This window comes from Tiliqua scincoides, chromosome 3, assembly GCF_035046505.1.
Source record: "Tiliqua scincoides isolate rTilSci1 chromosome 3, rTilSci1.hap2, whole genome shotgun sequence".
Lineage (NCBI taxonomy): Eukaryota > Metazoa > Chordata > Lepidosauria > Squamata > Scincidae > Tiliqua > Tiliqua scincoides.
The window spans coordinates 225,086,842-225,100,415 of record NC_089823.1 but is presented as its reverse complement, the minus strand read 5'-3'; the positions used below and the strand labels follow the sequence as shown (position 1 = coordinate 225,100,415).

Here is a 13,574-nt window from a genome sequence, read left to right as displayed (position 1 = left end):
GGAGGTTGCGCATACACATCATGGCTTGTACCCCATAATGGATTTTTCCTCCAGAAACTCGTCCAATCCCCTTTTAAAGGCGGCTAGGCTAGACGCCAGCACCACATCCTGTGGCAAGGAGTTCCACAGACCGACCACGCGCTGAGTAAAGAAATATTTTCTTTTGTCTGTCCTAACCCGCCCAACACTCAATTTTAGTGGATGTCCCCTGGTTCTGGTATTATGTGAGAGTGTAAAGAGCATCTCCCTATCCACTCTGTCCATCCCCTGCATAATTTTGTATGTCTCAATCATGTCCCCCCTCAGGCGTCTCTTTTCTAGGCTGAAGAGGCCCAAACGCCGTAGCCTTTCCTCATAAGGAAGGTGCCCCAGCCCCGTAATCATCTTAGTCGCTCTCTTTTGCACCTTTTCCATTTCCACTATGTCTTTTTTGAGATGCGGCGACCAGAACTGGACACAATACTCCAGGTGTGGCCTTACCATCGATTTGTACAACGGCATTATAATACTAGCCGTTTTGTTCTCAATACCCTTCCTAATGATCCCAAGCATAGAATTGGCCTTCTTCACTGCCACCGCACATTGGGTCGACACTTTCATCGACCTGTCCACCACCACCCCAAGATCTCTCTCCTGATCTGTCACAGACAGCTCAGAACCCATCAGCCTATATCTAAAGTTTTGATTTTTTGCCCCAATGTGCATGACTTTACACTTACTGACATTGAAGCGCATCTGCCATTTTGCTGCCCATTCTGCCAGTCTGGAGAGATCCTTCTGGAGCTCCTCACAATCACTTCTGGTCTTTACCACTCGGAAAAGTTTGGTGTCGTCTGCAAACTTAGCCACTTCACTGCTCAACCCTGTCTCCAGGTCATTTATGAAGAGGTTGAAAAGCACTGGTCCCAGGACAGATCCTTGGGGCACACCGCTTTTCACCTCTCTCCATTGTGAAAATTGCCCATTGACACCCACTCTCTGCTTCCTGGCCTCCAACCAGTTCTCAATCCACGAGAGGACCTGTCCTCTAATTCCCTGACTGTGGAGTTTTTTCAGTAGCCTTTGGTGAGGGACCGTGTCAAACGCCTTCTGAAAGTCCAGATATATAATGTCCACGGGTTCTCCCGCATCCACATGCCTGTTGACCTTTTCAAAGAATTCTATAAGGTTCGTGAGGCAAGACTTACCCTTACAGAAGCCATGCTGACTCTCCCTCAGCAAGGCCTGTTCGTCTATGTGTTTTGAGATCCTATCTTTGATGAGGCATTCCACCATCTTACCCGGTATGGATGTTAGGCTGACCGGCCTATAGTTTCCCGGGTCCCCCCTCTTTCCCTTTTTAAAAATAGGCGTGACATTTGCTATCCTCCAATCTTCTGGCACCGTGGCCGTTTTGAGGGACAAGTTGCATACCTTAGTCAAGAGATCTGCAACTTCATTCTTCAATTCCTTAATAACCCTTGGGTGTATGCCATCAGGGCCCGGTGACTTATTGATCTTTAATTTATCAATGAGGTCTGAAACATCTTCTCTTTTAACCTCTATCTGACTTAACTCCTCGGTTAGGAGGGGCCGTTCGGGTAGCGGTATCTGCCCGAGGTCTTCTGCCGTGAAGACAGATGCAAAGAACTCATTTAATTTCTCTGCCATCTCTAAGTCTCCTTTTATCTCCCCTTTCCCTCCCTCACCATCCAGAGGGCCAACCGCTTCTCTGGCGGGTTTCCTGCTTCTAACATATTTGAAGAAGCTTTTATTATTCCCCTTAATGTTGCTGGCCATGCGTTCCTCATAGTCTCGCTTGGCCTCCCCTATCACCTTCTTACATTTCTTTTGCCACAGTTTATGTTCCTTTTTATTCTCTTCATTAGGGCAAGACTTCCATTTACGGAAGGAAGCTTCCTTGCCCTTCACAGCCTCTCTAACTTGGCTGGTTAGCCATGCGGGCACCCTCCTGGATTTAGTGGAACCCTTCTTTCTTTGCGGTATACACCTCTGCTGGGCCTCTATTACTGTTGTTTTAAGCAGCCTCCATGCATTCTGGAGAGACTGGACTCTTTTTACCCTCCCTTTCAACCTCCTTCTAACCAGCCTCCTCTGGTCAGTGCATAACCAGTATGCACTGCTGAAACAGAGACGCCTGCGTTGGCTCAATCATGTCGTGAGAATGAATGATGGCCGGATCCCAAAGGATCTCCTCTATGGAGAACTCGTGCAAGGAAAGCGCCCTACAGGTAGACCACAGCTGCAATACAAGGACATCTGCAATAGGGATCTGAAGGCCTTAGGAGTGGACCTCAACAAGTGGGAATCCCTGGCCTCTGAGCGGCCCGTTTGGAGGCAGGCTGTGCAGCATGGCCTTTCCCAGTTTGAAGAGACACTTGGCCAACAGACTGAGGCAAAGAGGCAAAGAAGGAAGGCCCATAGCCAGGGAGACAGACCAGGGACAGACTACATTTGCTCCCAGTGTGGAAGGGATTCTCGCTCCTGAATTGGCCTCTTCAGCCACACTAGACGCTGTTCCAGAACCACCATTCAGAGCGCGATACCATAGTCTTTCGAGACTGAAGGTTGCCAACTACTTCTACTTAGTTCCATTTACTATAATTGTTAAAAGCATATACAGGTTGTGTCTCATTATCCACTAGGGTTCCTTTCCAGAACCCCTAGTGGATAAAAAAGTGGAAAAATAGATTTAAAGACACGCTTCCAGGTTTCTTGCCCCTCCATTGCTTCTCATAAGGTCGTGTCTTGACATTCACAGGGGTTTGATTCTGGGACTCCCTGCTGATGCCATAAAATGTGTTAAATAAAAGCAATTTAAAAAAATTAAAAAGTGCGTCCCTCTACATTTGTGGTTTTAAAAACAGCTTTTCTTACTGTTGTAGAGAGGCAGTCAGCAATTAGAAATGCAAAGGATCCCCTGATTTGCCTGGCTCAGCTGAAGAATAGAATGATCACTTGCATGACTGTCTCTCTACAACAGTAAGAAAAGCAGTTTTTTAAACTGTGATTTTAAAAAGATGCATTTTCCCTTTCTCCAGGGATCAGCACATTCCTTCTCATTTGCAGTAGCCATTCGTGTTGAGTCAAATCCGTATATAAAAAATCCGTGTAGAACAAGGTTGGACCTGTACGTAGTAGCCTGTTAAAAGTACAGGTGGAACATTTCCCCAAATGCTGTCACATACCATGGTAGCATCAAGTCTATTAAAAATAAAATAACCATTGAAATGAATGGGGACCCACCTGAAATTGGTTCGCAACCCACCAAGTGGTCCCGATTCACAGTTTGGGAAACACTGTCTTCGAGCATACATCATCTGCCTGAGATCTTGGAGATAGAGTGTCAGCCAAAGACCTTTCTCACCTAGGAGACCAATTGCTCAATTCAGTATCAATAAACAGTTAAGCTAGGATTTATATCATTTAGGAAGAGGTTATAAGATCATTGGCAGGGCAGATGCTTTGCGTGTACAAGATCTCAGTTTCAGTTCCTAGTAGGGAAGACTTGGCCGCTGACCTTGGCAGTCATAGCTGAAAGCACTAAGCTAGATGGAACAATGGCCTGACCAACTTTAAGGCAGCTTAATGTTTAATGACCAATACCAAATAAAGTGCCTATAGAGGCAGATTTGTTTGGTTTACATAATTGATACAGATTGCAAATACAGTCTGCCTTAGCACACATCTTTTCATTTGAAGGTAAGTATAATATACAACCCTAGTAATGAAGTGCATCAGTCAATTCAACCATAACTTCTTTATAGATGAAGGACATTTTTCAAAGCACTTAATAGATAAGAGCTTTTAAAAAGTTTCATATTGAAATGGTTCGAACTCACTCAATTATGTTACTTTTTCCTCTAGAAGGACTAGATGAAATGGACACTGATCTCCTTAAGTGTGAGTTCTGTGGAAAAATGGGGTATGCAAACAAGTTTCTACGGTCAAAGCGCTTCTGCACCATGTCCTGTGCCAAGAGGTATTCTACATTATTGTTAGAATTTTAGAAAATATATTTTGTAATATATAGGCCCGTTATTCTTTGACTCTATAACACAATATCTGGGTTCAAATGAAAACAAATTGATGGTGCCCCAGAAGAGGTTTCACACCAGTATTTTCATGCTCTTCACACTAGTGGTGAAGTGCAGCTTTTTGGAATGTAATGGGAAGGGAGATGGACCATGACATTTTGGTGCTTGAAGCAGAAAATCCAAATGGTGCTTATCCTTGGTGGTAAACATACAGGGTGTCCACAGAAACACTCCCTGATTTCAAACAGGTATAACATGCAACTTTATTGTAATAATCTTTCACAGTTAGTAGCTTCAGATGCAGGATTTCATTCAGTTTCATGTGGTATAGGGTAGCATTAAAGGCACTCAATGCGCCCTTCTGGTTGCTCAGCAAACATCGATGCGATAGTCCAGTTTGGTCCAGACGCTCTGCAGCATATCTGGAGTTATCATGCGAACTGCTTCAGTTATCGAAATTTTCAGCTCCTCCAGGGTTGCAGGTAGTGGTGGTATGTAAACTGTGCTCTTCACATACCCCCAAAGAAAGATGTCACAAACAGTTAGGTCCGGTGACCTCGCAGGCCACTTGCAGAACACCTGATCATCTCGTCCAGTACAACCAATCCATCTGTTTAGCAGGTGCTCATTGAGAAATCTCCTGACAGCGAGATGCCAGTGCGGCAGAACACCATCTTGCTGGTAGTAGTCATCACCCTCAGCAGCTAGTTATCAAAACATCCAGTTGGTCAGCATCTCCAGGTAACTTTGACCAGTAACAGTTCCTCCCTCAAAGAAGAAAGGGCCATCCACTGTCCTCTCTGATACGGCAGAAATGAAATAACTGTTGTTAGAGAATTGGTTCACAACATGTTTATCAATATATTTGAATTAGTTTAGATATCATAACATTGTGAAATCAGGGAGTGTTTTTGTGGACACCCTGTATAATAATTTACTAAATATTTGACAAAGTGTAACATATTAATCGTCTTGTTTCATCTCATCTAATGGAACCAGCCCTGAATAATTGTTTTGCTAGCAATTAGGACTGTATACTACTGTTCAGTAATCCAGGGGTGTCAAACATAAGGCCTGTGGAAGCTCTTTATCCAGCCCACATGATATTTATTTATTTATTTTACTTTTCACATTTTTATACCGCCCTTCCTCTAAAGAGCTCAGAGCAGTGTATGCAGCTGCTCCCCTCCTTTTGTCCTCACAACAATCCTGTGAGGTAGGCGAGGCTGAGAGAAAGTGACTGGCCCAGGGTCACCCAGGAAGCTTCATGACTGAGTGGGGATTCGAACCTGGAGCTTCCAGTCTAAGTCCACCTCCCAAACCACTACACCACCCTGGCTCTCATGTTAATTGGGCTCTCCCAGCCCTGCCCTTTCAGCAGCCCCACTTCTGCCAAGGCTCTGGATGGAAGGAGGCTTCAGAAGACAAGGAATGCTGTGGAGGAAGGGGCAGACCAAGCAGGGTGAAAGAGGAAAACGCTGGCCCAATTACCATGTGTGTCGTCCTTCCAGCAGCACCATGTCTACCGAGGTATCACTTCACAGAGTAGGTATGTGCAAGCTCTTGGTTTTAGAGGCAGGCTGCCTCTGATTGCCAGATGCAGGGGAGGGCACCAGGATCCAGGTTGTGTCTGTTGTCTTGTGTGCTCCCTTGGGCATTTGGTGGGCCACTGTGAGATACAGGAAACTGGACTAGATGGGCCTTTGGCCTGGTCCAGCAGGGCTCTTCTTATGTTCACCTCTCCTGCTCCTTAGTTGCGAAGTGATGCCTCAGCAGAGGTGGTGCTGCTGAAAGGGCGACCTGTGTGATAAATGGTTTATATACCATAGCTTGAAAATATCATCAGGATCTCTTCTGTTTATTTTTTCTTCTGTCATTTGCAGCGAATGAGTTCCTACCTGCTTCATGACCTCACTTCCAGCTTAATGATGTCACTTCTGGCCCTCAGCAGGCATCATGAATGCTATTTATTTTATTTAGTATGTTTATATCCTGCTTTTCTTCCCTCAAGCTCTTTTTGAGAGCAGGAAAAACACAACTTAATAGGCATTTTTCATAAATATCCCTCCAACTCTTCTGATAAGCCAAGACAAGTTTGGTTGGTCTTGTTTTATTTCCTTATTCAGAAATGTGTTTCCTTATTCACAAACTTGTGAATTCTATTACTTCCTTATTCTATTACTTTCTTTTCATCAGTTCTCACTGAACCTAACACTTCTGTAACCAGAGTTTCAGTGTTTAATGTTTTTGACCCTTAGGTACAATGTCAGTTGCAGCAAGAAATTTGGATTATACACAGCGGACAAGAGCAGTCGTTGGAGCCGAAGCCCTGATAGTCAAAGCCTTGGGCGACGCGGGCAGCGGCCGAGTGGCTCTGATGGAGCTCCAAGGGAACACTTTCTCAGACAGGTCTGTGGAATGCTAACTGAACTCAGTGGTGCCCTTTTGTAAGAGTCATAAAGGAAAATGATTATACTGTGGTTTATCTGTACTGCATTTTCCAGCTTCCAATTACTTATCCATCCGCAGAAGAAGACTTGGCTTCTCAGGAAGACAATGTGCCGGTTGCCATGACCACTCGTCTGCGAAGGCAAAGTGAGAGGGAAAGGGAGCGTGAACTTAGGGAATTGAGAATTAGGAAGACAACAGACATAGATTTGTTACCTGCCCTGCAATCTGATCCGTCTGTATGGAGTGTTGAAGACGTTTGGGCCTTCATACGTTCTTTGCCTGGTATGTGAATTCGCTAAGAATACTGAGGGGACAACTTGTCTGATCTAGCTTGAGGTTAGAGGAAAAGGGCAAATATTGTAACTGGTTATAGTTATAAAGAAAAGGAGGAGGATCTTGACTATTCTGTTTATTTACTTCCATGTTCAGTGTTTGGAACTTAGTTTCGGAATCCCTTGAGGTTAGGAACTCGGAGTAACAGTTTCTAAAATAGTTGCTTCATTTTCAGATTCTTCTGAAAGTTTATTTCTTTGCTTCCATCCATCCAGCTTGGCATCATACAACTGATACTGTTTTATCTCTGTAATCAGTGCTGTGTTGGGCGGTGTCTCATGCTATATCATTGAGGCCATTGTGTAGGGGCAGATGAGAGGCTTCAGCTATAACAGTTAATGTGGCAACCTCTCCCTGTCCATTTCCACTTTCCTTTTAAACACCTTGAAGTCTCTTGCTTGCACAACACTGCATGACTGTAGGACGATGGGTCTGCTCCAACAGCATTGGATTCTGAGAAGAGGACCCAGCTTCTTCCCCTCCCCATCTCCAAAAAGCCTTTTATGTAGTAGTAGTAGTAGTAGTAGTAGTAGTAGTAGTAGTAGAAATAATAATACAGGTATTTATATACTGCCTTTCTTGGTCTTTATTCAAGACTTTATTCAAGGCGGTTTACATAGGCAGGCTATTTAAATCCCCATAGGGATTTTTACAATTGAAAGAAGGTTCTATCTTCCAAGAACCACAACATTCAGATGTTTCTTTCTGATGTGGTTTCACATTCTGGCCTCCATCCTCCCACACTCAGAGCAGATGGAATAACATGGCTCAGCTTGTCAGCTGCTTCAAGGTCGCACGGTGCTGGTGGCCTCGAACTGGTGACCTTGTGGATATTATCTTCAGGCAAATGGAGGCTCTACCCTCTAGACCAGACCTCCTGCCAGACCTATGTACCCCAACTATTTCATGCAGGACCTTCTTCTGAGCACCAGTGTAGTAGCACTGATAGTGCTGCCACCCCTGTGCAGGGGCAGGGCCAGGGCCAAATCACGTCACTAGAGCACAGGAATGAGGAAGACCTGTTGACCAGCGCTGTGGCTTAAGAAACTGTTCCTATTTTTTACTGCCTCTGTGCAGCAGAGTATAAGCTGTGTTGGTCAGAGCCACTCAGATGCAACAGTACTTTGAAGGGAACAGGAAGCACAGGTATCTCACACTTCCCACTCCATTGCATCTTTGTTTCTTCTGAAATAGAACATGAGCGTTTGCTCCACCCAGGAGACACAAATGATTTATTACAGAGCACGCAGAGATATGGAGGGAAAAGGAGCAGATGCCACTTGCACTTTCTGTTCCATTTGCACTGTTGTGGTATTTGAAGCAACGGTTTGATTGTTCCGGCCTGGCAGTAAGAAAAGGCACCATTTGCTTAAGGATGCTTGATAGTCTGTGCTCCTTTGTATAAACCACAGTGCAAACAAAGATAAATTTTCAGTAATGTTCAAGTAAATATGTTCTCATTTTCTGCATTTATCTGCATTTTCTCATTTATCTGGTGTGCTCCCTGGGGCATTTGGTGGGCCGTTGTGAGATACAGGAAGCTGGACTAGATGGGCCTATGGCCTGATCCAGTGGGGCTGTTCTTATGTTCTTATGCACTGGAAGGTCATTACATCAGGCCTGAAAACGTCCTGATGCCAATAGACCAGTGTCTATTTCTAGCATAATATTTGTTTTTTCCTTGCAGGTTGTCAGGATATTGCGGATGAATTTCGAGTCCAGGAGATTGATGGGCAGGCTCTTCTCTTATTAAAAGAGGATCATCTCATGAGTGCAATGAATATTAAGCTAGGACCTGCACTGAAAATCTGCGCACGGATCAACTCCTTGAAGGAATCCTAGTGGAAAATTGAGGCTTTAAACAGCTTCCACCAGATGGTGGACTCATGAAGTAATAAGACAGCATCTTAGCTTTTGATGTGATTATTACTGCTGTATTTTGCTAAGCATCTTTTCCCACATAGACTGTTGGAAGAGCGTATTTCATGTTATCTTCCAAACTTTCCAGCCATTATCCAGCTTATCGGAAAGCATAAGCTGTATTGGCAAATTGTTGTAGTCCAATACAGAGTGAGGTAGATTCAGTGAAAAGCTCTATGAAGTATATATAATGTGGGTGATGCTTATTCCCAAAAAAGGCAATTATTTACCATACAAGATTTAAGCTTTTTTTAAAAAAAATAACCTTGATTACAGTTTTGAATTGTGTTTCTATACACTTTTTTCCTTTGTAGAAAGCTTTTTAAGAATATGGATTAACAGAAGAGTCCACAGAGTCTGTGGAAGCATTGATTATGGTAAAATGCTATGCATTTAATTGTGCTCTTCGAGTTTCAATTAATCTTGAGCGTACAATTTGAAGGGAATTTGCAACTGACCTCTCATAACCCTGCAGCTCACCCACCATTATAGTATTTTCTTTAAGCACAGACGCTCTTCTGTAAACATGTGTTTTGAGAATGCAGTGAGTAGACCATCCATGATCAGACTTTTGGTCACCTGAACTCTACATATACTCCATGTCAGTTTAAGCAGCACTCCCATGAATACAAAGTATGAATGTTTTTTGGGGTGGGTGGGATAGGGATGCATTCTTGACAAATGGTGTTGTACAGAAAGTCTGCTGCCCATAGTGACAACACTGCTGAAAGTGACAATGCTGTCCTGGGCATGGCACCCTTCCCCACGAGTACTAAAAGCACATACATGATGTTGGTTCTTTGTATGTTGCTATGCACTAAAGAGGGCATTATGTGGCTATCCTTCTGTTTTTTTCTTGCTGCTAGTTAACATAGACCAGGGGTGTCCAAACATTTTGGCAGGAGGGCCCATATCTCTCTGACACTGTGTCAGGGGCCGGGGGGGAAAAAAAAAGAATTAATTTACATTTAAAATTTGAATACATTTACATAAATGAATTATTAGAGATTGAACTTATATGAATGAATGAAGGTCTTGCAGTAGCTCAAAGTCTATAAAAGGCCTTGCACAAAGCAAGGCCAGCCTTTCCTTCACTGCCACTGCTATGTCACAGATGTGAAACAGCAAGTAGTGGAGGGAGTCCTTGTCCTACAGCTCAGGTGAGAGGTCGAACAGACGCGTCAGGCCAGCGTGGGCTCCAGCAAGTCTCTGGAGGGCCAGAGGCTCATTGGAGACTGGGGGCTACCCAAGGGCTGGATTGAGAGCCCCCAAGGGCCGCAAGTGGCCCCCGGGCCGGGGTTTGGACACCCCTGACATAGACCAAAGGAGTTAATGCATACCCGACTATGTGCTAGCCAAATGGAAACTTGTCATCCATGAACTGATGTGCAGCTCCAATTTATCAGATAGCCCTAAAGGGCAAATTGGATCAGCAGACTTTTTGGAATTTTTTTCTTTTTCCTGTTGTCTCTCCCTCCCCTTGTTTCCCCCAGTAGATATTCTGCTGGATGCTGCTAGGGATGTTGCTCTTCCCTCTCCTTTTTGGATAAGCACTTTTTGAAGTATTAGTGGTTTGAGCTCTAACATTTTCTTATGGCCCAGTGTTATCTGCAAAGCTATTTGTCTTATGGTTTAGGACCTCAGACCAAAGGCATGTATTAAGCAAAAGTGTTTGGAAGTCTGTTTATCCAGTGCATATACGTATTTAAGACTTTGCATCGAAGATTGGAAGATCTTCTGGCTTTCATTCAGTTAAGCCATTTCTGCCCAACATTGCATATACACAACAGGGATCAAATGTGTACACCTGTGGGCTGGACAGAAATAGATTAACATGGTTAAGGCTGCAATCCTAACCTCACTTTCCTGGGAGTAAGACCCATTGAACACAATAGGACTTACTTCTGAGTAGACCTGGTTAGGATTGTGCCCTAAGTGATATAGGGCCCAGTTCATCAAGAATATCTCCTGAGCAAGCCCATTTTCATCTGTTTCAGTGACACGTGTACAGAAGAAACACCAAGTACGTTGTGAACCACCATGTACCTGAATGTGAATCTTCCAACAAGTTGACTGTTTTTATGTCAGACATAATGTAATTCAGTAGTAGTATGAGGCTGCAATCCTATCCACACTTTCCTGGGAGTAAGTCCCATTGAACTCAATGGAACTTACTTCGAAGTAGATATGGATAGGATTGTGCTGTGAATCTCTTAAGATAAATTTATTCCTTGGTAATAATTTACTAGATGTTTAAGTGACAAACATAATAGTAAATAGTACAGTTACAGTTCTCTATCTGTATTTTGAGTATTTTTGGGAAACCAGAGGAAACCCCCCAATTTTTTAAATTTATGATTTCTTATAAAAGGCATTTGTTTTTATTTGTGCATTAACACCTTACCTGTTGTTTGTTTAAAGGTGGTTTAAAATTAGCAAAAAGAATTTATACATGCATGGTGTGATCATGATTTTAATCTGGAATTTTTGGAAGCTTCAGAACGATTTTTCTAATTGCTATAGTTGACTGTTAACAGATTAACTGTTGCAAGGTTATCAGAAGCCTGAAGTAATCCTGTTCTTTCAGAACTAAGGAGAGCCACAAGCTGTGTGTGTAAGTAAAGCTAAACATTCAAGTATTGCGAAGTTTGCATCATTCTCCAACTCCTCCTGCTTACTGTGTAGAGATTTTTCACATATGGCAGGAACATGCAAATATGTTATAGAATGTCATGTGGCCAAAGCTGTAATCCGATCATATGAACTGTTTCATAGTCAGCATGTGTTTGGGAACTACTAATTGCAGATAAAGATTTGTCAAAAAGGTCATTTTTGCCAAAGCACAACTGGAGGATTAGAGACTTAAGAGTATATTCCTAGCAACTCTTTGGTACATGAATGGAAATGAATTGTTCAGTTCAAGCCATGTTGCATTTAAATGGAAAGCACTTAAGCCAGTTTAGTTCCGTTCACTTCAGAGAAATTAAGGCTGCAATCCTAAACACACGTACCTGAGAATAAGCCCGTTGAACACAGTGACTCAGAAGGCTTCCCAGAGTCATGTGAGGCTCCATTTCATTGTGGTGGGGGGGGGCAGATTTGCATGCGGGGGGCAGCAGCATCCCACAGGGGCACCATCGTGGATCTTTGCCCCGGGTGTGGGGTTGGGGAAGTTCACCACTGGATTGTACTGTTGCACTCCTGCTGTAAATTTGTGCATTTACATGGAAACAATTCCTGTTGAATTCAGTAGGACTTAATTCTCGTAAACAAGCAGTTGGTTGTAAATAATTCAAACTGAAAAACTTCAGTTTAACTGAGTTGTATGTTATGCTAATTTTGATTTGTAAATGATTTCAATATCCAAGAGAGATATTGAAATGTCTGTTGAGCATCTGGATACTGGAACAATTTTCCATTTCTGGTAATTCACAATTAGAGCACAAACTCATATTTATAGTAGATAAACATTGTATGAATACCAAACACACACACACAGAGTCATTCATTGTACAGTGTATAGGTTAATGATTATTTCCTGAAGGGGATTATAATTTTTCTTATGTAGTGTATCGGAGGATTGACCCTCTGAAGGTAACAAATAAGAAGAAAAGCACAAATGCCCCAGTTGGAAAAGTCTGTTACAGCTTCTTCCCCTAAGAAACCAGTTACACACTTCACACATGTGGGATTGTAAACAACTGCCCTCAGAAGTATATATCAGTCTGGCCAAACTTGCTTAACATAAGAGCCACATACAATAAACTTCAGATGTTTGAGCGCCGTAATATTTAAGAGACATTTAAATTCTTAAATGCATTTACTCACCATGAACATTAAACTTAATCTAGTGGACTCTCTGTTTATACCTAGTAAATAATTATAAAACTTGAAAAATTTTTATTTACCTTTTATATTAATTGTGATGCAAAAGAAGCTCAGCCAACGTATACCATGAGCAGCACATTATCTGTCAGAGAGCCATATGTGGCTTGCGTGCCGTTGTTTGGCCACCATGGTATATAGCAGTGGTTTTTGGACTGGGGGGGTCACAACTTCCCAGCCTGGAGGCCCTGGCCTCTTTCCCCTTAAGGGGTGGGGGCAGGGGGAGGCAGTGATGCGATCCCCAGGATCGTGCCGCTCAGGAGGGCTGCAGGAACTGGGATGCACTCACCAGCCCCTGCAGTAGCTTGTCGTGGGTGTGGGGAGCCCTGGGCAAGCGTCTGCAGCCTGCAGAAAGAGAAAGTGGAGCAATTGCAGTCCACCTCCACAGATCTGGAAGTGGAGCACGATCATTCCACTTTCACTTCTAACGAGCTGGGGAGCCCTGCAGATGCTCACACAGGGGTGCCCACACCCCTGACAGGTTGCTGCAGGGACTGGTGAGTGCATCCCAGTCCCTGCAGCCCTGCTGAGAGGCACGATCCTGGGGGTTGCGTCACTGCCTTCCCCCACCCCCAATAGGACTTGCAGCAGTGCAAACTCTCCAAGAGAGTTTGAAAACCGCTGGTATATAGTATCCTAGCGTGGAGTCTGTCAGTTCAGCATATACATTTGGCACTTGATTGGCCCCTGCAGTGCTTCCTCCAAGACAAAACACCCCACAAATTAAAATGCACTAATCTTGTACATCAGCCATCTTACATAATAACTATCTTTAGGAAGAGTTTTCAATTATATCTATAGCATCTGTTTATGCTGTGTATATCTACAGCATCTGTGTACCAGCCTTAGGGCTGGTATGTACAAATTTTATCTTAGATGATGTGGAACTAATACATTTTTCTCCATTCAGATAGTTAATTTGGAAGGAGGCTATTTACTTATTAATGC

At 43.4% G+C, this 13,574-nt stretch overlaps 1 protein-coding gene across 2 annotated transcripts in view; it reads left to right on the top strand.

Moving 5' to 3' along the window:
* The window catches only part of PHC3 (polyhomeotic homolog 3), a 65,500-nt gene extending 53,727 nt beyond the window's left edge, over positions 1 to 11,773 (top strand). For both annotated transcript variants that reach the window (XM_066620933.1, XM_066620932.1), the window contains exons 12-15: positions 3,868 to 3,982; positions 6,296 to 6,446; positions 6,542 to 6,770; positions 8,509 to 11,773. In XM_066620933.1, coding sequence (XP_066477030.1) covers positions 3,868 to 3,982; positions 6,296 to 6,446; positions 6,542 to 6,770; positions 8,509 to 8,663 — 650 coding nt within the window. In that variant the 3' untranslated portion in view covers positions 8,664 to 11,773. The remainder of the gene's footprint in view (positions 1 to 3,867; positions 3,983 to 6,295; positions 6,447 to 6,541; positions 6,771 to 8,508) is intronic.
* The last annotated feature ends 1,801 nt before the right edge of the window (positions 11,774 to 13,574 follow it).